This window comes from Ranitomeya variabilis, chromosome 8 (assembly GCF_051348905.1).
Source record: "Ranitomeya variabilis isolate aRanVar5 chromosome 8, aRanVar5.hap1, whole genome shotgun sequence".
In the NCBI taxonomy this organism is placed as follows: Eukaryota; Metazoa; Chordata; class Amphibia; order Anura; family Dendrobatidae; genus Ranitomeya; species Ranitomeya variabilis.
Window position 1 is genome coordinate 42,034,566 of NC_135239.1, and position 26,464 is coordinate 42,061,029.

Below are 26,464 nucleotides of genomic sequence, written 5' to 3' on the forward strand. Positions count from 1 at the left end.
TATTTTGATAATAAACCAGGCCGAGCAGTGCTTGTTTATAGACACATTTACATGGACCAATGCAACTGTATGGGGAGGAGCCTTTGTTACTACCATTGTTCAATATTCACTACCATTTATATCCTCTTTGCAGGAAGGAGATGTATTGGCAAGAAAGATGAGCAAATATGATAAATTTCGAATTTGCAGATTTTTTTATTTTAGGAAATTATAAATTAATGTCAGATAATCATAATATGTAAAAAAAAAACAAACAAAATCCTTATACTTGCATCACCAGTTACCTCCACTTCTCACTGTCACTTATCCAGTCCTCGTCGTGTGGATGGTCATGACGGCACAACGTGCACCCTGACTTTCTCGGGCCTCATTAGAGCTGAAATTCCTGACTCACTGAGCCCGGGGGTTTCAGTGTCAGCAGCGGGGATCAGAAGATGCGTCGAGGACCAGACAAGTGACGGTGAGGAGCTAGAGAGGTGAGTATAAGAATTTTTGTTTCTTTTTGATAGCCTTTTATGGTTTAGATCATTGCTGGCCAGCAGTCACCACCTTTTGCAATTTCACGAGTAAGCGAACTAAAAAAAAAAAAAAAAAATCAGCACTTTGATAAATGCACATTTTTGTAAAATTCGAGTAGAATTTACTTCCACTAATTTATTTCCTTTTATTTGCTCATCTCTAGATGTCAATCATTATTTTTTAGACTGTGTAAAAGACGCAATTATCTGACACTTGTGGGTTCTTTTGGGGCCAAAAAACAAAAGCACACTGCTGACATAACACATTTCGTTATTATTTCCTGTGACCGCACATGAAGGAAGCAGTAAGGCCAGTTTATTGTTTATTTCAATAGCTAGTATTGTCGGGGTCGTAACGACAATATACTCTCATTCACCAGTCATTCCAAATTAAAGTATGAGCCGAGCATCTGGTACCGGGTAAGAATGACTCAGACAAGGTGCTGATTCAATCTCAATTGAATGCCCGTGCATCTACTCATGTCTGCAACGGTCACAACAACTGGCTTTATTCTAAAATACCCAATACTATATTGAGTGTTAGGGGAAGGCGTGCATTAGGCGGGGTTTGAACAGTATACGTCTAGTGCTCAATCTCCTCCTGATTCGCTGGACATCTTCTGGTGGATTCTCCTTTTCTTCTCATTCCTTAAGTTTCGATTTCAGAAGAAATGAAAGTTAACTCTTTAGACACTGAACTAAAGTAAGAATGAACACTGGCAGCCATCTTTAAATACAATTACATTTGCAAGCAAGCAGTTAGGAAAAACTTATTGTTTCACAGTATAAGAGTATAAAAGTACAAAAAGGTATACAGGTCCTTCTCAAAAAATTAGCATATAGTGTTAAATTTCATTATTTACCATAATGTAATGATTACAATTAAACTTTCATATATTATAGATTCATTATCCACCAACTGAAATTTGTCAGGTCTTTTATTGTTTTAATACTGATGATTTTGGCATACAACTCCTGATAACCCAAAAAACCTGTCTCAATAAATTAGCATATCAAGAAAAGGTTCTCTAAACGACCTATTACCCTAATCTTCTGAATCAACTAATTAACTCTAAACACATGCAAAAGATACCTGAGGCTTTTAAAAACTCCCTGCCTGGTTCATTACTCAAAACCCCCATCATGGGTAAGACTAGCGACCTGACAGATGTCAAGAAGGCCATCATTGACACCCTCAAGCAAGAGGGTAAGACCCAGAAAGAAATTTCTCAACAAATAGGCTGTTCCCAGAGTGCTGTATCAAGGCACCTCAATGGTAAGTCTGTTGGAAGGCAAAAATGTGGCAGAAAACGCTGTACAACGAGAAGAGGTGACCGGACCCTGAGGAAGATTGTGGAGAAGGACCGATTCCAGACCTTGGGGAACCTGAGGAAGCAGTGGACTGAGTCTGTTGTGGAAACATCCAGAGCCACCGTGCACAGGCGTGTGCAGGAAATGGGCTACAGAGAAGCAGCACTGGACTGTTGCTAAGTGGTTCCAAGTACTTTTTTCTGATGAAAGCAAATTTTGCATGTCATTCGGAAATCAAGGTGCCAGAGTCTGGAGGAAGACTGGGGAGAAGGAAATGCCAAAATGCCTGAAGTCCAGTGTCAAGTACCCACAGTCAGTGATGGTGTGGGGTGCCATGTCAGCTGCTGGTGTTGGTCCACTGTGTTTCATCAAGGGCAGGGTCAATGCAGCTAGCTATCAGGAGATTTTGGAGCACTTCATGCTTCCATCGGCTGAAATGCTTTATGGAGATGAAGATTTCATTTTTCAGCACGACCTGGCACCTGCTCACAGTGCCAAAACCACTGGTAAATGGTTTACTGACCATGGTATTACTGTGCTCAATTGGCCTGCCATCTCTCCTGACCTGAACCCCATAGAGAATCTGTGGGATATTGTGAAGAGAAAGTTGAGAGACGCAAGACCCAACACTCTGGATGAGCTTAAGGCCGCTATTGAAGCATCCTGGGCCTCCATAACATCTCAGCAGTGTCACAGGCTGATTGCCTCCATGCCACGCCGCATTGAAGCAGTCATTTCTGCCAAAGGATTCCCGACCAAGTATTGAGTGCATAACTGAACATTATTATTTGATGGTTTTTTTGTTTGTTATTAAAAAACACTTTTATTTGATTGGACGGGTGAAATATGCTAATTTATTGAGACAGGTTTTTTGGGTTATCAGGAGTTGTATGCCAAAATCATCAGTATTAAAACAATAAAAGACCTGACAAATTTCAGTTGGTGGATAATGAATCTATAATATATGAAAGTTTAATTGTAATCATTACATTATGGTAAATAATGAAATTTAACACTATATGCTAATTTTTTGAGAAGGACCTGTATAAGAAATATATTTTCACCTTGACAGTATCACCTACAATCAACCAAGAATTGCTTCACGGAGGCACAAGGTCCAATTCGTTATACAACAATATATACAGTAACTAAAATAGAAGACAAATTCATTGGATAAAATAGGCCGCGATATTTATTAAGGGTTACCAATGCCAAATACTTTAATAACCAATTAAAATCAAATAATTAAATCCTTAAAGAATTCATAAATAATAATGAAATAATTTATATGACCTTTAAAAAGAATCAAGTTCACCCAGCATTAGCTGGGCGACTATACCATCTAACAAATGTCACAATGGAATTTTTAAAATTTTATTAGGGAGGGAGGGGCACTTTTCTTTCTTGCTGCACACGGACTGACTGAATTTCGCAGAAGAAGGGCCTTATAAACCTTTGATCTTCCCGCACTTTTCAGTCCTGCTCCAATCAAATCAAATGTTTCTTCCCGCTCAAACCAACATCCCCTTCTTCCCGCATTTTTTCCTGGCAGTTGCTGGTGACCTGTAGATGACCTCAAAGATAGGTAAGTACCATTCAAATCAAAGCAATTATAGAGAAGGGGGGCGGGAGTGAGATAAGCTAAAACTTGGAGTGTAATAATCAGAGGAAAAGTTTATTAGAAACACGTCACCACTTCTGTATTTTTCTCCCACTCATGGTTTTGGCTTATAAATACTGAGGTAAAATACTGACCAAATACTGAACGTGTGAATGTAGCCTTATACACAGCCTCCACCTGCAGCGCCTCACTCTTCTGTATACACAGCCTCATACTGCAGCAGCACCTCACTTCTCTCATTTTCCCCCTCACATCTCTATCCATGAGGCTCCTCTCTTTCCCTTGACGTTATGCCTCACAGTAGCAACTCTATTTTAGACACGGTGGAGCATGATGTGGCCTGTGCCTGATATAGATATATACATATATAGAGAGAGAGATATATATAGATATATTAGATATATATATATATATATATATATATATATATATATATATATATATATATATATATATATATATATAATTGCCTAGAATACTACTTCCTGCAATTTGTGCCAACTTCCGTGGCATTGTCCCGAGCTAATGTCCGGAGCTAATGTCCGGAGATAAGTGACGTCACCAGTGTCCTACACCCAGGCAGAGCACAGGGGCCCCAGGCAGCATATGGGGCCCCAGGCAGAGCACAGGGGCCCCAGGCAGAGCACAGTGGTCCCAGGCAGAGCACAGGGGCCCCAGGCAGCCTATGGGGCCCCAGGCAGAGCACAGTGGCCCCAGGCAGAGCACAGGGGCCCCAGGCAGCATATAGGGCCCCAGGCAGAGCACAGGGGCCCCAGGCAGAGCACAGGGGCCCCAGGCAGAGCACAGGGGCCCCAGGCAGCATATGGGGCCCCAGGCAGCATATGGGGCCCCAGGCAGAGCACAGTGGCCCCAGGCAGCATATGGGGCCCCAGGCAGAGCACAGTGGCCCCAGGCAGAGCACAGGGGCCCCAGGCAGCATATGGGGCCCCAGGCAGAGCACAGTGGTCCCAGGCAGAGCACAGGGGCCCCAGGCAGCTTATGGGGCCCCAGGCAGAGCACAGTGGCCCCAGGCAGAACATGGGGCCCCAGGCAGAGCACAGTGGCCCCAGGCAGAGCACAGGGGCCCCAGGCAGAACATGGGGCCCCAGGCAGAGCACAAGGGCCCCAGGCAGAGCACAGGGGCCCCAGGCAGCATATGGGGCCCCAGGCAGAGCACAGGGGCCCCAGGCAGCATATGGGGCCCCAGGCAGAGCACAGTGGCCCCAGGCAGAGCACAGGGGCCCCAGGCAGCATATGGGGCCCCAGGCAGAGCACAGTGGTCCCAGGCAGAGCACAGGGGCCCCAGGCAGCCTATGGGGCCCCAGGCAGAGCACAGTGGCCCCAGGCAGAACATGGGGCCCCAGGCAGAGCACAGTGGTCCCAGGCAGAGCACAGTGGTCCCAGGCAGCCTATGGGGCCCCAGGCAGAGCACAGGGGCCCCAGGCAGCATATGGGGCCCCAGGCAGAGCACAGGGGCCCCAGGCAGCATATGGGGCCCCAGGCAGAGCACAGTGGCCCCAGGCAGAGCACAGGGGCCCCAGGCAGAACATGGGGCCCCAGGCAGCATATGGGGCCCCAGGCAGAGCACAGGGGCCCCAGGCAGCATATGGGGCCCCAGGCAGAGCACAGCGATATTTTGGACCACTGTGCGGTGTTTCAGACCCCCTGTGTGATGTCTGGGGCCCTGTTCTTAAGTATATTAAAGATTAAAGTAACGTATATTATAGATCAAATTTGACACGTTTATGAGCACCATTGAGTGATATACTCAAGAATGACATAATTTTTCAACATTTTATGGTTTCAAACTGTAAACACTCAGAGTTTTTTTTTACTGCAACCAGAAAACCTTAACGGTTCATAAAAAACTTGACTGTTCAGGATATGATAAAAGTCATAGTATTCTGAATCTTTAACTTATAAAGATACCTTTACATGGGGTGATTATTGGTTCCAGAGAGGCTTTCGGCCGATAATCGTACACATGGCTGGTGACAGGACAATACAATATAAACGTTCAAAGGTAAACACTGATAACATTAAAATCTAATATATAATTGCCTAGAATACTACTTCCGGCAATTTGTGCCAACTTCCGTGGCTTTGTCCGGAGATAATGTCCGGAGATAAGTGACGTCACCAGCGTCCTACACCCGCTCAGGGTGGACAAAGATATATGCCTTCGTGGTGCGCGGCACTTTTCTGATTGGTTGCCGCCTGCCGCGAGCGACCAATCAGAAATGTGCCGTACTGTCAAGAATTGTCAAGAGCTGGTGAGTGCAGCCATTTTTTGTTCTTTCTTACTATTATTTATTAATTGTATTATTCTTACATTTGAATAAATAAAGTATATATGGATTCTAGACTCCCGATTCTTTAGAATCGGGCTGCCATCTAGTGTGTATATATATATATATATATATATATATATATATATATATATATATATATATATATATATATATATATATATACAAAAAAAGGGAACACTAAAATCCCACATCCTTCCCAGATATCACTGAATTAAATATACCAGTCTCAAATCTTTACTCATTACATGGTGGAATGCATCGAGAACAATAAAACATAAAATTATCAATGTAAATCAAAATTAATATCCCAAGAAGGTCTGAATGTGGTATGATACTCGAGCTCAAAGTGGAAAATCAAATTACAGGCTGATAGTAACTTCAGTGGAAGTGCCTCAAGATAAGGAAATGATGCTCAGTAGTGTGTGTGGCCACCAAGTGCCTGTATGACCTCCTTACAACGCCTTGGCATGCTCCTGATCGATCTCCTCCCAGACCTGGGCTAAAGCATCCGCCAACTCCTGGACAGTCTGTGGTGTAATGTGACGTTGGTGGATGGTGCAAGACCCATATGTGTTCAATCGGATTCAGGTCTGGGGAATGGGCGGGCCAGTCCATAGCTTCACTGCCTTCACCTTGCAGGAACTGCTGACATACTCCAGCCACATGAGGTCTGGCATTGTCCTACATTAGGAGGATCCCAGGGCCAACCGCACCAGCATATGGTCTCACAAGGGGTCTGAGGATCTCATCTCGGTACCTAATGGCAGTCAGGCTACCTCTGGCGAGCACATGGAGGGCTGTGCGGCCCTTCAAAGAAATGCCACCCCACACCATTTCTGACCCACTGCCAAACCGGTCATGCTGAAGGATGTTGCAGGCAGCAGATCGCTCTCCACGGCGTCTCTAGACTGTCACGTCTGTCACATGTGCTCAGTGTGAACCTGCTTTCATCTGTGAAGAGCACAGGGCGCTAGTTGTGAATTTGCCAATCCTGGTGTTCTGTGGCAAATGCCAGTCGTCCTGCACGGTGTTGGGGTGTGAACACAACCCCCATCTGTGGACGTCAGGCACTCAGACCATCCTCATGGAATCGGTTTCTAACCGTTTGTGCAGACACATACACATTTGTGGCCAGCTGGAGGTGATTTTGCAGGGCTCTGGCAGTGCTCCTCCTGTTCCTCCTTGCACAAAGGCTGAGGTAGTGGTCCTGCTGCTGGGTTGTTGCCCTCCTACGGTCTCCTCCAGGTCTCCTGTTGTACTGATGAACCCTTAAAAAATTCCATCAGACCAGATTATATTAAATAAAATATATTTTTTATTAAAAATAAATTGCAATCACAAAAAACATCACCAAAACGTATGGAAATTTTTATTGTTACTAAAATTGTATAATCTACAACAGATATTTATTTATTAAGAATATAAAACATACAACTATAGATAATATGTATCTCCTCCAATCGAGGTTTACTTAGGGATAGATAAAAAAAAATATATATAAAAATCCCGTATGTGCAAGACAGGGCAAGTCCAAACTGATCAGTATAATAAACATAAAAATATATATAATGCAGCAAATAATAATTTAATAATATAATATGTGATAAAAATCAGTCAAATAAATTTGTGAATAATATGTGTATATCCATATATACACACACACCTATTGTGTGCAGCAAAATAAATCAATTCATAATAAAGTGCAATAGTGCAATAAAAAATAAATTGCATACAAAACAACCAGTGTGTCCACAAAAGTTGTGAGCCAAAAACAAAAAACAAATAATTATATATTACCCAGTAAAAGCGCTGCCAAATGTGCCAAAATATATTATGAATACTGACCAGTATCTGATGAAGCAGTGAGCGAAACGGCGTTGGAGTGGTGTGTGCAGGGCAGTGGTACTCCTAACTGGTCAGTATTCATAATATATTTTGGCACATTTGGCAGCGCTTTTACTGGGTAATATATAATTATTTGTTTTTTGTTTTTGGCTCACAACTTTTGTGGACACACTGGTTGTTTTGTATGCAATTTATTTTTTATTGCACTTTATTATGAATTGATTTATTTTGCTGCACACAATAGGTGTGTGTGTGTATATATGGATATACACACATATTATTCACAAATTTATTTGACTGATTTTTATCACATATTATATTATTAAATTATTATTTGCTGCATTATATATATTTTTATGTTTATTATACTGATCAGTTTGGACTTGCCCTGTCTTGCACATACGGGATTTTTATATATATATTTTTTTATCTATCCCTAAGTAAACCTCGATTGGAGGAGATACATATTATCTATAGTTGTATGTTTTATATTCTTAATAAATAAATATCTGTTGTAGATTATACAATTTTAGTAATAATAAAAATTTCCATACGTTTTGGTGATGTTTTTTGTGATTGCAATTTATTTTTAATAAAAAATATATTTTATTTAATATAATCTGGTCTGATGGAATTTTTTAAGGGTTCATTTCTATAGTGTTTTTCCTCAGTTTATAAAAATTATTATCTCTGGTGTTTCTTTCTATATAGGGTGTTTGTTTTCTCCTGTTGTACTGGCCTGTCTCCTGGTAGCGCCTCCAGCCTCTGGACACTACGCTGACAGACACAGCAAACCTTCATAGAGTCATAGAAAGGTAGAGTTGGAAGGGACCTCCTGGGTCATCTGGTCCAACCCCCTGCTCAAAGCAGGATTCGCTAAATCATCCCAGACAGATGTCTGTCCAGCCTCTGTTTGAAAACTTCCATGGAAGGAGAACTCACCATCTCTTATGGCAGCCTGTTCCACTCATTGATCGCCCTAACTGTCAAAAAGTTTTTTCTAATATCTCATCTGTGTCTCATCCCATTGCTTCTAGTCTTTCCTTGTGCAAATGAGAATAAAGATGATCCTTCTAAAATATGACAGCCCTTGAGATATTTGTGGACAGCTATTAAGTCTCCTCTCAGTCTTCTTTTTTTGCAAGCTAAACATTCCCAAATCCTGTAACCGTTCCTCATAGGACATTGTTTGCAGACTGCTCACCATTCTGGTCGCTCTTCTCGAAACTTGCTCCAGTTTGTTGATGTCTTTTTTTAAAATGTGGTGCTCAAAACTGGACACAGTATTCCAAATTAGGTCTGACCAAAGAGGAGTGGAGGGCAATAATTACTTTGCGTGATATAGACTGTATGCTTCTGTTAATACATCCCAGAATTGTATTTGCCTTTTTTGCTGCTGCATCACACTGTTGACTCGTGTTCAGTTTATGATCTATTAGTATACCTGAGTCTTTTTCACATATTTTCCTTGTTTAAAACCGTTCTGTTGCTGCCCACTGCTCCAGTTTATTATATCTTTTTGAATCCTCTCTCTCTCTTCTCTAGTATTAGCTATCCCTCCTAGCTTTGTGTCATCAGCAAATTTAATCAGTGTGTACCTCAATTCCTTCATCTAAATCATTGATAATAATAATCTTTATTTTTTATATAGTGCTAACCTATTCCGCAGCGCTTTACAGACGTTATCATCGCTGTCCCCAATGGGGCTCACAATCTAAATTCCCTATCAGTATGTCTTTGGAATGTGGGAGGAAACCGGAGAACCCGGAGGAAACCTACGCAAACACGGAGAGAACATACAAACTCTTTGCAGATGTTGTCCAAGGTGGGATTAGAACCCAGGACTCCAGCGCTGCAAGGCTGATGTGCTAACCACTAAGCCACCATTGATAAAGATGTTGAACAAAACAGGGCCCAGGACAGAACCCTGTGGTACCCCATTTGAGACATTCTTCCAACTGGATGTGCAGCCATTTACTACCACTCTTTGGGTCCGATCACTAAGCCGGTTATGAATCCACCTAACAGTTTCCTTGTCCATTCCATACTTAGTCATTTTTTCAATAAGGATGGTGTGAGATACTTTGTCAAATGCTTTGCTGAAGTCAAGATATACTATATCTACAGCATTTCACTGATCCACCGTCAGTGATTCTGTCATAGAAGTAAATTAAGTTAGTCTGATCTGACTTATTAGTTACAAACCCATGCTGAATCTGGTTAATCACTTCATTTTTGTCCAGGTACTTACATACATGTTTAATAATTTGTTCAAAGATCTTTCCTGGTATGGAAGTAAGACTCACCGGCCTATAGTTCCCTGGGTCCACCTTATTCCCTTTTTTGAAGATAGGAGCAACATTTGCTCTTCTCCAGTCTTCTAGTACTTCTCCTGTTCTCCAAGATTTTTCAAAGATTATAGAGCGTGGTTCAACAATTTCTTCTGCAATCTTCAAGTACCTTCTTGCCACAGCTCACATTGATGTGCCATCCTGTATGAGCTGCACTACTTGAGCCACTTGTGTGTGTTGTAGAGTCATGCTACCACGAATGTGAAAGCACAACCAGCATTCAAAAAAGTGACCAAAACATCAGCCAAATTGCATTGGTACTGAGATGTTTTCTGTGGTCAACACCTGCAGAACATCTCCTTTATTGAGTGTCTTGATAATTGCCAATAATTTCCATCTGTTGTCTATTCCATTTGCACAACAGCATGTGAAATTGATTGTCAATCAGTGCTGCTTCCTAAGTGTACAGTTGGAATTCATCACAGAAGTTTGATTTACTTGGAGTTATATTCTGTTTCAGTGTTCCCTTTATTTTTTGAGCAGTGTATAATAAGTATATATATATATGTGTGTTAGGGGTCGAGTTCCCGCCTCTGCACAGGGGGAATCTCGGGCCATCTCTGCTGCGGTCTCCCATTCTTCTGCCGCAGTGGAGCCTGCTCAGCGGAGACATCGGTCCCAGCGTCTTGCTCAGTCTGACTCTGTACAAAGAGTTACTGCTGCTTTTCCTGCTGCTGCCATGGAAGTCAGTGCTGGGCATCGGCGAGCAGACGCTTCCAGGACTAAGTCTTGTTTTTCTCGTTCTGAGCATGCCCAAAGTAAGATCTCTCAGTGGAGATCGAGGGTCACATGATCAGATACTGCAGCTAAGGCCATTGGTCCTTCAGGAAGGTCCTGTAGGTGCTGCAACTATTTAAGGCTCGCACGGCCATGTGATAGTATTGTTAGCGTTAGCGTGGTCATGTGAGTTTGTGTTCAGGGACCCAGCTGAAATAAGCCCCTAGAATGCTGGCACCTCCGGCGAGGAGTTTGTGTGCATGCATGACCACTGACTGCTCTCAGTTGAGTAGTTAGCCTGTGCCACTGTGAAGTTAACAGGGCGCAGTGCTTTGAGTTTCGGCTACTCTGTGAAGTAACAGGGTTAGCTCATACCGCCATATAGTTCCGCCGTTTGCTAGCAGCAGGTTCTCCTGCACGGTGGACCCTGGGCTGCGAACGCATCAATTATAATAAAACCTCTATATTTACTCGGTGCGTTCCGGTAGCCCTAACAGTGTGTGACTGACATCTATGTATTCTATGTGTATATATCTATTCTAACCTGTCATCTGATTTCACTGTATGCGGCAGATGAACTGCCGGCTTTTCAAATGACATCGGTGCGTAAAAATCGGAGAGCACTCGCATGGTCCAAGTGCTGTGGAATTTTATTTTCTCACACTCTTAGGCTTGCATTGGCGAGTCTCGGTGCCAATCGCAGCCTGCTACGATTTTACACGCACTCCGAATACGTCTGAGAAAATAAACGCTGATGTGAGCTGCCCCATAGATTAACACTGAGCCAAGTGCTATGCGATGTTTTCTCTCATAGTACTTGGCTGTATTCTACAGTAGTGTGACTCCGGCCTTAAAGTGTACCTGTCGGCAGGATTGTGCTCAGTAAACTACAGACACTGTCAGGTTGGCGCCGTTATACTGATTAAAATGATACCTTGGTTGATGAAATCCACCTTGTGGTTGTTTAATTTTTATTTGCAGTTTTCAGTTAATGAGATTCTTGTGCTTTGGGCGGCTTGTGGGGGGGGGGGGGGGTCTACACTGTGTGCAGAATTATTAGGCAAGTTGTATTTTGATCACCTAATACTTTTTATACATGTTGTCCTACTCCAAGATGTTCAGGCTTGAGAGCCAACTACCAATTAAGTAAATCGGGTGATGTGCATCTCTGTAATGAGGAGGGGTGTTGTCTAATGACATCAAAACCCTATATAAGGTTGAACCCCATAGAGAACCTGTGGTCCCTCATAAAATGTGAGATCTACAGGGAGGGAAAACAGTACACCTCTCGGAATAGTGTCTGGGAGGCTGTGGTGGCTGCTGCACGCAATGTTCATCGTAAACAGATCAAGCAACTGACAGAATCTATGGATGAAAGGCTGTTGAGTGTCATGATAAAGAAAGGTGTCTATATTGGTCAATAATTTTTTGGGTTTTGTTTTTGCATATCAGAAATGTTTATTTCTCCTTCGCCACATTGGGGGACACAGGACCATGGGTGTTATGCTGCTGTCACTAGGAGGCTGACACTTAGTTGAGACAAAAAGTTAGCTCCTCCCCTGCAGTATGCACCCTCATGCTGGCTTCCAGAGACCCAGTTCAAGCTTAGTGTCCGTAGGAGGCACACTGAATTTAAACCTTCTTTTCTGGACGAAGGGGCGACGGAACCTTTCAAGGCTCCGATCTCCCTGAACCAACAACAGGCGAGCATGGGAGTTTTACCTCTCCGTATCCTCTCCTGCTATGTGCAATGCCACTGCCTGAGTTGACCTTTTTGGGCAACGGGCCCCTTCAAGGGCACCGATCTCCCCCCTGCTTTACAGACGAGCACTGGTGTGTCACCTCCAGTATCCTCTTCTGCAGCCAGGCCTTTTTTGCCGGACATCTGCCCTGCCCACCAGGTCTCACCCTCGACTGTTCAGAGGCACTCTTCCACAATGGTGTCCGTGCAGCCCCCACTGCATCACCACTGAAAACGAGCGGATGATAGAAGGAGGTGGACGGTTCCTCTCCACCCCCCTTTTTATGGGGATGGTGGATGGAGGCTCCCCCAACCCTGCACCGTCCTATTTACCCCGGACACCTTCATTTTGGGGTAAGTGCACCAGGGGTTGGTTTTTTCCGGCGGTCACCAGATATTTGGAGGGCTCCATAGCGGCAGGATTCCCCCCAGAGCGCCGCGATTCTTTTCCCTGAGGTCCGTGGGTGCGCGCCGGCCGAAGCCAGAAATTTAGTCCCCGGCTTCGGCCTAGTGTAGGCCGCATCCCGGTAGGCTCCGCCCACCTCACGGAGGTTTTTCCCACTCAGCGCCACCTATCCGATTGTGGGACACAGGACCTGGTAAGGAGATGCCACTAAGTGCTTCCCTGCAGCGTTACCCCTCAGCTTCCACTAGCAGCCTCTTTTCCTCACATTGGGGTACAACATGTCGCAGTCAAGGGTTAAAAAGACCACTAAGGTACATACCACCTATTTCTCTGCATGTACCACCTGCCAGTCTCCTCTCCCCCGGCCTCAAAGCTCCCCGCTCTGCGCAGCCTGTGATGCCCAATGTGCCCAGGAGCCCTCCGCCGCTACCGACCCCAGTGTATCTAGCCCCCCTGAGTGGGCCGCGTCACTGTCACAATCCATGGCTTCGCTAGCCAAAGCGATTGAATCCCTTCATGACCCCTCGGGGGAGCGGGGCGTTCGTTTTCCTGGGTTAAGAGACCCCTCTATAACGGGAATCATCGGCCAGCAGGGGCCGCTCTCACCTGAAAGAGGTTCGGACATCCAAAAAAACGGATCCGCACTACCTCTCCTGAGCATTTACCACGCCATTCAGCCTCGGGTAGCTCCACTTCTCGCTCACCCTCTCCAGGGGCTCGAAGCGATCACGACTCTGAATATGAGTCTGAGGCGTCCCTGGACCTGGATTCTCCGGAGTTCCGATCAACTGTTGACTCCATCATTGAGGCTGTCAATCATGCGCTAAAGCAGGGGTGGGCAATTAATTTTGCCATTGGGCCGCATGAGAAATTGGGATGGTTTTAGAGGGCCGGGCTAATATTTATATTTATAATATTTATATATAATTACCGTATTTTTCGGACTATAAGACGCACCGGACCATAAGGCGCACCCCAAATTTGGGGTGAAAATTGCAGAAAAAAAGATTTTTTATAAGATGGGGGTCCGTCTTATTGTCCGAATTTACAGTATCTTACCTGAGGGCTGGCGGTGGCAGAGCAGGGTCACAGGAGGCATGGTGTCGGCAGAGGTGGAGTGATGCGGTGTGGCGTGCACCTGAGCAGGGTCCCTTCCTGCTTAGGTGGGCGACGCCACGGCCTGGTGTGCGCAGATGGAGATCGCGGCGGCCATTTTCCTGAAGCCGAGATCTAAATCTGCAAACTCGGCTTCAGGAAAATGGCTGCCGCGATGTCCATCTGCGCACGCCCGGCCTCCCACGGCCATTTTCCTGAAGCCCCGTGAAGCAGAGCACTCCATCTGCGCACGTGCGGCCTCGGGAAGATGGCCACCGATAAACCGGTGATCAACCCGGCTCTGCTGCTCACATTGCACGTGACGTACAGGGCCGATGCGTATGAGCTTGGGGCCTTCAGTCTAGCCGCTAGCGGTCCTCAGAAGCGTCTGGCCGAGCGGTGCCGGGGGCGGCTGTCAGAAGTGACAGCTAGCTGGCGGGCCGTTTAAAATCATCAGGCGGGCCAGATGTGGCCCGCGGGCCGCATCTTGCCCAGGTCTGCGCTAAAGGGTAATGATGACCCTAATTCCGCTCTGGATCACGCAGTTTCCTTTACGAGAACCAAGCGATCCCATAACTTGTTCGCCTCCCATCCAGACTTCCTAGAGATAGTTCGGCGGCACAGGTAGCGACCAGATAAACGCTTTACGGGTAAAAAGGCCCTGGATTCAAAGTATCCCTTTTCCGCAGATCTAGTCAAAGATTGGACAGAACCACCGCTGGTAGATCCTCGCGTTTGGCTACCAAAATGCTTTTATCAGTACCTGACAGGGCTTCAATCAAAAATCCCACAGAACGCCAGTTAGATTCTCTGGCGCGCTCAGTGTATGAAGCGTCAGGTTCCTCCCTATCTCCCTCCTTCGCTGCGGCATGGGTCACCAAAGCAATGGTTTTCTGGGCAGATGCCCTTGAGAAATCCATTCAGGACCAGGCTCTTCCGTCTGAGGCGGCGGACCTCGCCAAACAAATTGCTATGGCTGCAGATTATGTGATGTACGCCTCATTAGACGCAGCAGACTGTGCGGCAACCGCGGCTTCAAACGCCATCACCATCAGGAGAGCTATTTGGCTTAGAGTGGCGTGCGGATTCCTCCTCAAAAAAGTCTCTGATTTCCCTTCCCTTTCAGAGCGGACGCTTGTTTGGAGAAAAATTGGACCAGCTTATTTCCGATGCTACAGGAGGGAAAAGCAAGTTCCTCCCTCAACACAGGCCTAAAGCTACCTTTCAGCGCCAACAGCATTTTCGTTTTTGCCCCTTTCGCAGTAGCCCTTTCTGGTCCAACTCCAGCATCGTCCAGATCAGAACGATCTACACGCACAGAGACTCTCGGCCTTCTTACAGACCGAATCAGTCCTGGCGAGGAAAACCTAGACAACCCAGAACCAGAGGTTCCAGGCCTTCCAGAATTCCTTCACAACGACTGGGGGGGGGGGGGCATTCCAGTCGACACCACCGTGGTAGGCGGACACCTGCTTCTTTTTCGACACGTCTGTTTTTCCGTCATCCACGACGAATGGGTCAGAGACCTGGTGTCTTCTGGTTACAAAATAGAATTCTCCGCCTCCCCTCCAGCACGGTTTTTTCCCTCTCGTCTCTCAAGTTCGGGAGCCCAGTCTCACGCTCTTCACTGCGCCATCGAATCCCAAAACAGGGTCATCGTTCCGGTTCCAGAACACGAGAGATTCAGAGGTTTTTACTCTAACCTCTTCGTCGTGCCAAAAAAGGACGGGATGGTGCGCTCCATTTTGGACCTGAAGCTCCTAAACAAAAAGTACTTAAAAGTACGGCACTTCAGGATGGAATCCCTCCGGTCGGTCATCTCCTCGATGGAGAGAGGCGAGTTCCTAGCATCAATAGACATCAAAGAAGCTTATCTTCATATCCCAATCTTTCCGCCATATCAAAGGTTCCTCCATTTCGCCATCCTAGAGTACCATTTTCAATTCACGGCCTTAGCCTTCGGTCTTGCCACTGCGCCCAGGATAATTCACAAAGGTCATGGCGGCTGTCATGGCCATTCTACACTCCCGGGGAGTGGTCGTGTTGCCATCCGTCTTATCACCCCTGCGAAGCAAGCGTCCGCATTACGTTGGATTCCCTTTCGCGCCTGGGCTGGTTAATCAACTTGGACAAGTCCTCCCCTGTTCCGGCTAGACGGATCTCTTTCCTAGGCATGATCCTGGACACGTCCAAGGGGCTGGTTTTACTTCCTCGGCCCAAGCGCTTCAGCAGGGAGCCCGGACGCTGTCGCCCTTGTCCGCAGTCCATTCGGTTTGCCATGAAGATCCTGGGGAAGATGGTAGCCGCAATGGCAGCGGTCCCCTTCGCTCAACTGCATCTTCGTCCCGTCCAACAGGCCCTGCTAGACAATTGGGACAGGAGTCCCTTAACCCTAGACCGGCCATGTCCTCTGCCCCCGCGGATCAGGCAAGCGCTCAAAAGGTGGACTTTGGAATCATCTCTCAACCAGGGGAGGTGTTTTCTCCCGATCCATTGGCTGGTGGTGACTACCGACGCCAGTCTCCTCGGTTGGGGAGCGGTGTTTCGCCACCACACTGCCCAGGGGCGTTGGAAGATTCGGGAGTCGGAACTTGCCATAAACATTCTGGAGATCCGAGCTATCAGATTTGCCCTGAGACGCTTTCACTTCCTGCTCGCGGGTCACCCAATCCGAGTTGAATCGGACGTCACAGCGGCGGCGTACATAGTAACATAGTTAGTAAGGCCGAAAAAAGACATTTGTCCATCCAGTTCAGCCTATATTCCTATATTCCATCATAATAAATCCCCAGATCTACATCCTTCTACAGAACCTAATAATTGTATGATACAATATTGTTCTGCTCCAGGAAGACATCCAGGCCTCTCTTGAACCCCTCGACTGAGTTTGCCATCACCACCTCCTCAGGCAAGCAATTCCAGATTCTCACTGCCCTAACAGTAAAGAATCCTCTTCTATGTTGGTGGAAAAACCTTCTCTCCTCCAGACGCAAAGAATGCCCCCTTGTGCCTGTCACCTTCCTTGGTATAAACAGATCCTCAGCGAGATATTTATATTGTCCCCTTATATACTTATACATGGTTATTAGATCGCCCCTCAGTCGTCTTTTTTCTAGACTAAATAATCCTAATTTCGCTAATCTATCTGGGTATTGTAGTTCTCCCATCCCCTTTATTAACTTTGTCGCCCTCCTTTGTACTCTCTCTAGTTCCATTATATCCTTCCTGAGCACCGGTGCCCAAAACTGGACACAGTACTCCATGTGCGGTCTAACTAGGGATTTGTACAGAGGCAGTATAATGATCTCATCATGTGTATCCAGACCTCTTTTAATGCACCCCATGATCCTGTTTGCCTTGGCAGCTGCTGCCTGGCACTGGCTGCTCCAGGTAAGTTTATCATTAACTAGGATCCCCAAGTACATAAACCATCAGGGGGTACCCGCAGCAGGGTGGCGATGCAGGAAGTCTCCCACATTCTCAGTTGGGCCGAGACCAACCACTCCACCATTTCTGCAGTGCACATTCCAGGCGGCGAGAACTGGGCGGCGGACTTTCTCAGCCGTCAGGGTCTCGCCTCGGGAGAGTTGGAACTCCATCCAGAGGTTTTTCAACAAATCTGCCTTCGCTGGGGACCTCCGGACGTGAACCTGATGGCGTCCAGACTGAACGCCAAGGTCCCCAACTTCATAGCAAGTTCTCAGGATCCCCGGGCCGTCGGGTGGATGCACTGATATCCCCATGGCACTGGTTCCAATTCCCGTACGTGTTCCCTCCACTTCCTCTGTTGCCGAAAGTGATCCGAAAAATCAAGATGGAGGGGTTCCGGTGATCCTTATCGCCCCCCGGATTGGCCACGTCGCGCATGGTATGCGGAGCTCGTTCATCTCGTATCCGACGTCCCCTGGCAGTTACCAGACCGCCCAGATCTGCTTCGCCAAGGACCGATCTACCACCAGAGCTCAGGGGCCCTACGTTTAACGGCTTGGCTGTTGAAACCTGGATCCTAACTCAAGCAGGTTTCTCCCAGCAGGTCATCGCCACCATGATCAGCGCTCGCAAGACGTCTTCCGCTCGCATCTATCACCACACCTGGAAAGCCTTCTCATGGTGCAGGCTCCACGGTCGCCCTCTCGTTTTCTCCATTCTGGAATTTCTCCAGTCCGGCTTGGATTTTGGCTTGGCGCTCAGTTCCCTCAAGGGTCAGATCTTAGCGTTATCGGTGTTGTTCCAGCGTAAGATTGCTGCTAACTTGCAAGTCAGGACCTTTATTCAAGGGGTCTCCAACGTGGTACCCCCCTACAGAATGCCATTAGAGACCTGGGATTTCAATTTTGTCCTGAGCGTCCTTCAGGAATCTCCTTTTGAACCTCTACAGGATGTCTCGCTGACCATCCTCTCCTGGAAGGTTGCCTTCCTTGTGGCAGTAACATCTATCAGGCGCGTCTCGAAGTTGGCCACACTATCCTGCCGGGCGCCTTTCCTTTCCTTCCACCAGGACAAAGTAGTCCTACGCTCATCTCCGGCTTTTCTCCCTAAGGTGGTTTCATCCTTCCACCTTAATGAAGATATAATTCTTCCCTCCTTCTGCCCACAGCCGAGACATAGGGTCGAAAAGGCCCTTCACACCTTGGACGTGGTATGGGCCCTCAGGAGGTACGTTTCTAGGACTGCTCCCTTCCGCAAATCGGACTCCCTCTTTGTCCTCCCGGAGGGTCATAGAAATGGTTCAGCCGCGTCTAAGGCCACGATAGCCAGATGGATCCGATCGGCTATCCAAGAATCTTATCGGGTCAGGGGCAGACCTATCCCGGCGGGGGTTAGCGCACACTCTACTCAGTCGATGGGTGCTTCCTGGGCCATTCGGCACCAGGCAACGGCGGAGCAGGTTTGCAAGGCCGCAACGTGGTCTAGCCTGCATACTTTCACAAAGCACTACAATGTCCACATTCAATCTTCTGCGGATGCGGCCCTTGGCAGACGTATTCTGCAGGTGGCCGTTGTGCATTTATAGTCAGATGGTACACAGTTATTTTGTTGTATTGTTCCCCACCCAGGGACTGCTTTGCGACGTCCCATGATCCTGTGTCCCCCAATGTGACGAAGGAGAAATAGGGATTTTTGTGTACTCACCGTAAAATCCTTTTCTCTAAGCCACTCATTGGGGGACACAGTACCCACCATGTTAGCCTTATGGCTCGTTACCTTTTTGGTTCTTGAATTTCTCTGACATGTTATACTCTAATGTTATGTAATATATTGTTATTAATCTCCTACTGCTTTTGCACTGAAATGGGTCTCTGGAAGCCAGCATGAGGGTGTATACTGCAGGGGAGGCGCTAACTCTTTTTGTCTCAACTTAGTGTCGGCCTCCTAGTGACAGCAGCATAACACCCATGGTCCTGTGTCCCCAATGAGTGGCTCGGAGAAAAGGATTTTACGGTGAGTACACAAAAATCCCTATTTCTAAATTTTGTGCAGTTATATTGGTCTACCTGGTGAAAATAAACAAGTGAGATGGGAATATATTTGGTTTTTATTAAGTTGCCTAATAATTCTGCACAGTAATAGTTACCTGCACAAACAGATATCCTCTTAAGATGGCCAAATCTAAAAAAAAAAAACACTCCAACTTCCAAAAATATTAAGCTTTGATATTTTTGAGTCGTTTGGGTTGATTGAGAACGTAGTTGATCAATAATAAAAATAATCCTCTAAAATACAATTTGCCTAATAATTCTGCACACAGTGTATATGTGGTGCTCTGCTTAGATATTCATCCTTATGGCTAGAGAGCAACTGATCCAAATTCAAGCAACGAGCACTTGCACTCAACACTAGTCATCATATTTTTGTTTTTTTACTTTTGAGAAACCCCTAATTCTAACCCCAAATGCTAAGAACGATAAAAAAAGTATAATCATCTAACTAAGGGGGTGACAAAGAGGGATTTAATTTACTATTTTTTTTTTATCACTCTGATAGGGCACCAGAAAATTTTCCCCTGATCATGTTCTGTGGCGTCTCGGCTACCATAGGAAGCGGAAACCCCAGAGATTTCTCAACTCGGGGGTGGGGGGGTGTTTGGGCGGGGTGGTGTAAAACACCCCCCCCCCCCCCCCTTAAATACCCTTAGCAGCCGCTGTTTTAATGCATATCAGGGGATGCTAGGAGGTTAAATGAAAAAAAAAAAGTTTAATAAAACAACATAACTGGGCACAGTTATTATAAATGTATATTCACTTTAATTTGTGGAATCTGGGTAGTTAGCTTGTTTCTTTTTTTTTTTGTAAATCAACCATTTTTTTGAAAAATAAATATCCTTGAATCGCACAAGAATCTTTAAAACTTTATTTTTAGGGAGCAGGTATTGAATTGACCCCAGGAAGTGGCGCCTTACTTGATGGAAATAAAATTCACAAATGTAATAATTTTAAATGTACAGATGGCTTGGCAAGCACCCAAGGAGGTGGGATTAAGATAAAGGTAAGATTGCATAGTTTGGAAGCTAGAAACCTCTATGGTAATAGTGTATAATCAAGCAAATATGGAGGATAAAATATAACATTTAATAAAAAAAATGATTACCTTTCAAACAAGATAGAAGTAAAATTGTAAATAGCAGCCACAAAGGTAGTTGGGCACAATTACCTAGATATTATGGTTACCGTGGACAAATCAGGCCCTTCAGGTTTAGAAGGGTCAAAAAACACATTTTCCCCACTTTAACTGGAGTAATAACATCCACCCAGGAAGGGCACAATATTCAAGGTCAATTAACTTTAAGTCGGCCTATACAAGGTCACATGCATATACAGTGTTTTTCTTTTATAAATTGTCTCCAAACTGAGATTACCTCGTAATGAAAAATGCCCAACCTATGCACGCAAAAAGTGACACTTATTTTACACGATGTCGTGTCTCAAATCAGCAGACCCTGTAATGCATCCTAGACAACCAGACATTAAAGTATTTTTTACCCTCAACCAACAAAAGACCCAATTGCAATTAATGCAATATTATGCATATCAACCATCAATCCCATGGTGATGTTAGGGCTCTGCATGTATATTCTTCAATATGCAGGTTTTAAAGAGGGATATACAAATGAGTCTAGGCAAGAACCAAAATGATATACAATTGTGCTCAAAAGTTTACATATCCCGGCATAATTTTTGCTTTCTGGGCCTTTTTTTCAGAGAATATGAACTTTTTCTCTACTCATGGTTAGTGGTTGGGTGAAGCCATTTATTGTCAAACTAGTGTGTTTTCTCTTTTTAAATCATAATGACAACCCAAAACATCCAAATGACCCTGATCAAAAGTTCACATACCCTGGTGATTTTGTCCTGATAACCTGTACAGAAGTTGACACAAATGGGTTTGAATGGCTACTAAAGGTAACATCCTCACCTGTGACCTGGTTGCTTGTAATGCGTGTGTGTGCATAAAAGCTGAGTGAGTTTCTGGGATCCAGACAGACTCTTGCATCTTTCATCCTGCCACTGACGTTTCTGGATTGTGAGTCATGGGGCAAGCAGAAGAATTGTCAACGGATCTACGGGAAAAGGTAGTTGAACTGTATAAAACCGGAAAGGGATACAAAAAAGACATCCAAGGAATTGATAATCACAGTTTGAATGCTGCTGACTAGCATTAACAAATGGAAAATCAGGGCCTCTGTAAAAACAAAACCGCGGTCAGGTAGACCAACAAAAATGTCATCCACAACTGCCAGGAAAGTTTTTCGGGATGCAAAGAAAAACCCACAAATAACATCAGCTGAAATATAGGACTCTCTGAAAACTAGCGGGTGGCTATTTCAAGATGCACAATCAGGAGGCACTTGAAGAAAAATGGGCTGCATGGTTGGGTTGTCAGAAGAATGCCATTACTGCGCAAATGCCACAAAGTATCTCTCCTACAATACACACAACAGCTCAGAAACAAGCCCCAAAACTTCTGGAACAAGGTAATTTAGAGTGATGAGACCAAAATGTAACTTTTCCACCACAACCATAAACGTTACATTTGGAGAGAGGCCAACAAGGCCTATGATGAAAGGAATACCATTCCTACTGTAAAGCACAGAGGTGGATTGCTGATGTTTTGGGGATGTGTGAGCTACAAAAGCACATGAAACTTGGTCAAAGTTGAAGGAAAGATGAATGCAGCACGTTATCAGCAAATACTAGAGGCAATTTGCACTCAGCCCTGAAGCTGCGTATGGGACGTACTTGGAAGTTCCAACATGACAACGATCCAAAACACAGCCAAGTCGACCTGTCATTGGCTACAGCAGAACAAAGTGAAGGTTCTGGAGTGACCATCTCAGTGTCCTGACCTCATATCATTGAGCCACTCTGGGGAGATCTCAAGCGCCCAGTTCATGCTAGACAGCCCAGGAATTTACAGAAACTGGAGGCTTTTTGCCAAGAAGCGTGGGCAGCTTTACCATCTGAAAAAATAGAGAACCTGATCCAACAACTACCACAGAAGACTTCAAACTGTCATTGATGTTAGAGGGGGCAATACACGGTATTAAGAAATGGGGTATGTGAACTTTTGATCAGCGTCTTTTGGATGTTTTGGGTTGTCTTTATGATTTAAAAAGACAAAACACAGTAGTTTGACAATAAATGGCTTCACCCAACCACTAACCATGAGTGGAGAAAAAGTTTTGGTGTTATCGTTCATATTCTCTGAAAAATGGCCAAGAAAGCAAAAATTCTGCCGGGGTATGTAAACTTTTGAGCACAACTGTACTTACTATAAACAAACTGTATGGTGCAATTTCTCCTGTTACCCTTATGAAAATGCAAAAGTTGGGGCCAAAATAACATTTTTGTGAGGAAAATGTGATTTTTTTTATTTTCACTGCTCAATGTTATAAACATAGGGGGTTCAAGGTGCTCACCATGCATCTAAGTACATTCCTTGAGGGGTCTAGTTTCCAAAATGGGGTCACTTGTGGGTGGTTTCCACTGTCTAGGCACATCAGGGGCTCTCCAAATGGGATATGATGTCCGCTAATGATTCCAGGAATTGTTACATTAAAAAAGTCAAATGATGTTTCTTCCCTTGCGAGCCCTGCCGTGTGCCCAAACAGGAGTTTTCTCACTCATATGGGGTATCTGCGTATTCAGGTGAAATTGCATATGAAATGCAAAATTTGGAGCTAAAATATAATTTTTGTGAGGAAGCACGGATGTAAGGCTAAGTTAACAATAGCGTATCTGTGCGCAGCGTATCACCTGCATGCGCAAATGCATGCTTATACTGCATTTTTTTTTTATCCGCGTCAACTTGCGCATGATGCAAAAAGAAAAAAAAAAGCTGCGTGTGCATGCGTTTTTTGCCTGCGTTTGCGTTGTTTATGCACATGCATTCAATATTTCCAGGGTGTGTCTCAAAGGGCATGTTCCCGGACATGCGCAGTCTGACGTACGCAAGCTCATCGAATGCATGTCCTTGTGTACCAATGCGTTCCCATACAGTAATGCATTGTTTTGATGCACTCATCTGCATGCATATGTCCTCGCTAAATTGATGCCTCAAAAAATGCAACATGTTGCGTTTACCGCACACCGCGAAACGACGCATGCATCCGCATGCGAACTGATGCAAACGCATGTCCCTGTTTACACAATGTTAAATATATGTATGCAAGACGCATGCGGATCAGTACGCAGGTATAAGCTGCGCACACATACGCTAACGCCTTTCTTATAATGTAATGTGTTTTTTTTCGAAACCCATGATGGCACCCCACGGGAGAGGGGAGCCGCCCTTCAAGGACAGGAAACCTTCAAGATAAAAAGGGCGGCTCCTCTCTCCACATCAGTTAGTTTACAGAGCACGACAGGAAACTCCCAGGTTAGTGTACACACATAAATCATATATATATATATATTCCTATTCATTCTTAAACACCAAAAACCCCACAGGAAGTGACTGAACAAATGAAGGCTCAACAAGCCAAAAGGGAGTGAATTAGATAGGGAAGGAATATAAAGGTGCCTTCATGGGTTACGAAAAAACACATTAGTCACACATGACGGCACCACGAGAGAATTACAGAGATTTATATTCTTAGGGAGGGACCACAGCCTGTACAACCCTTCTCCTGAACGTGAGGTCAGAAGAGGCAGATAGATCCAGCCTGTAGTGCTTGAAGAAGGTAGACGGAGAGGACCATGTGGCCGCCTTACAAATCTGGTCGATGGAGGCGTCTGTTTTCTAGTCCCAGGATGCAGCGATAGCTCTTGTGGAATGAGTCTTTATACCTTCAGGAATGGCCCTGCCTACACTAACAGGCTAGCTTGATGGCCTCCATAACCCATCTCGCTAGGGTCCGCTTAGACACTCTAAAGCCCTTTCTAGGTCCCTGGAAAGCTACAAATAGGGCCCTTTGCTTCCTCCAGGGTGCTGTCACCTCCAGATATCGCAGTAAACACCTCCTAACATCTAGGGTATGTAGCCTCTCCTGATTGCTAGGATTGGAACAAAAGGATGGTAATACTATCTCCTGTGACCTATGAAATCTGGTAACAACTTTAAGGAGATATGCTGGGTCTAATCTCAGAATCACAATGTCTTCCATAATCTGAGTGTAAGGCCGGGATCACACATACACGAGATACGGCCGAGTCTTGCAGGTGAAAACCAAGCTCTGGCGCCGGCACTCTGGAGCGGAGCATGCAGTCGCACAGCAATACATGGAGCTGCACACTCCGCTCCGGAGTGCCTGGGGGGGGGGGGGGTGTGTCTGCTGATAAGGCGTGTATGTCGTTAATTCTGCGGGCTGAAGCAAGCGCACCAGCAGGGATGTTTTTAGCGATTTAGTTTTTCTGAGACTGAATGTAATGGCTCAAAAGGGCTCTGTTAGCGCATTTAACAGCATATTTAAACTCCATGGAGGGATCCTACATGTAGGGGCCGATTTCGCTCTACTACAGGCCTTAATAAACCTCGAGACCCATCTATTCCCCGCTTCCTAGGGCACCCTTTATCCCCCGCCCCACAAAATAACAGCGGAGGAAAGACAAAGAAAACCAGACATTAGTCTGCTGTACTTTCTCGAAGCTTACTCACCACTCGGATGCTTTATACAGGTATCGGAGCCTGGATGACGTCGGAAAGATCTCCCTGGGAGACTGCGGACTCCTCCATCCTGGCACTGTGACGGCCGTCCGCTGTACCCCGTGCGCTGCCTGAGTGGCTCCCACTGCAGCTGGCCTGACGAGGCTGCTGGGGCGCCTGCTTCCTTCTCTCATGGGGACGTGACCGGCGCCTTTTTTCCCGGCTGCTGGGGCAATTCCTGTTGCAACTAATGTTGCTCCTGCTGGCTTGGCGGCTGAGGCAGCTCAGACAACTCCTGGGCTTCCATCCCTCTGCCTGCCAGCTGTCCCCTTTCATACTCACATGGGATTGCCAGCTGGCATGCACAGCCTCTGGTACCACCCTTTCTGGAAGCCATCAATCATCCCCATCGCTTCCAGTATGCGCTGCTGACCCCACGCGTCATTCGGCTGCGACTTCAAGTGTATACTCAGTCCTGGCCTGCTCTCTCCGACTGATGAAGCCCTGCCACCCCAACAGGTGTGCCGGTTCCTGTTCACCTGGCCTGCCGATGCGTCCGGGCAGCATGGACCGCACACCAGCGCTACCGGTACCTGGTGATGGCCGCAGCAGACCAATGTCTGCCAAAACCCTGACCGTCCCCAGGCATCCTCTTCAATCTTCACCGCCGATCTTCCTGAGGGTTTCCTATCAAGGACAGGAAACCAACTGATGCAAAGAGATGAGCAGCCCTTTTTATCTTGAAGGTTTCCTGTCCTTGAAGCAGGGTGGATTTGATTTAAATCTAACTGATTTAAATCACGATTTAAATCACTAGTCAGTAAGGCTTGATTTAAATCAGTAATTTAAATCCAAGTTTCTACCTAAACTAGTTCTTGCTACTTTAACATGCAAGTAGATGAAGATTTTTAGAATCACTTTTTATATTACTTTTTTCTCCCCAGTTTAATGGGTTAATCATTCATATTTGGACACCACTGTTCTGTTGTACTTAGGAAGGAGAAAAATAATCCTGACCTTAATAACAATTTAAATAGATTTATTCAACTGAAACAATAACAACATTACAGCATAAGTTATTTGCTTAAACAAACATCCATGTTTGTTAACTAATTTGGCTAAACAAAATATATATATATATTTTAAGAAACTTAGACTGTCAGCCAAGGCGACACATAAAAAACTTAAATACTACTGTCCCTGCTGTCCTGTAGCTCACTTGTCGTCATCTTCATCATCATCATCATCTTCTTCTTTGTTCCTATTCATAATCTGGAAAAGAAAAACAAGCTTTCCTGCTTTATTGGGTCCCAACCGATTTCTCAATTTAGAATGAATGAGTCCAAAGGAAGAGAATATTCTTTCAACGCCTGCAGAAGAAGCTACTGCTGTTAAAAGTTAAATCATTACTTGAACAGTCTCTAAATCCAAGCGCTTAAGTGACTTCCACCAGTTTACTGGTGTG

General features: G+C 45.5%; 1 protein-coding gene across 2 annotated transcripts in view; it reads left to right on the forward strand.

Moving 5' to 3' along the window:
• SHCBP1L (SHC binding and spindle associated 1 like) overlaps window positions 1-26,464 on the forward strand; it is a 121,808-nt gene that overhangs the window by 78,883 nt on the left and 16,461 nt on the right. Inside the window, exon 9 of one of the 2 annotated variants that reach the window (XM_077275970.1) lies at window positions 20,278-20,403. The exons of the other annotated variant lie outside the window; for it this stretch is intronic. Within the exon in view, the coding sequence (XP_077132085.1) occupies window positions 20,278-20,403 (126 nt within the window). The remainder of the gene's footprint in view (window positions 1-20,277; window positions 20,404-26,464) is intronic. 2 annotated transcript variants of the gene reach the window in all.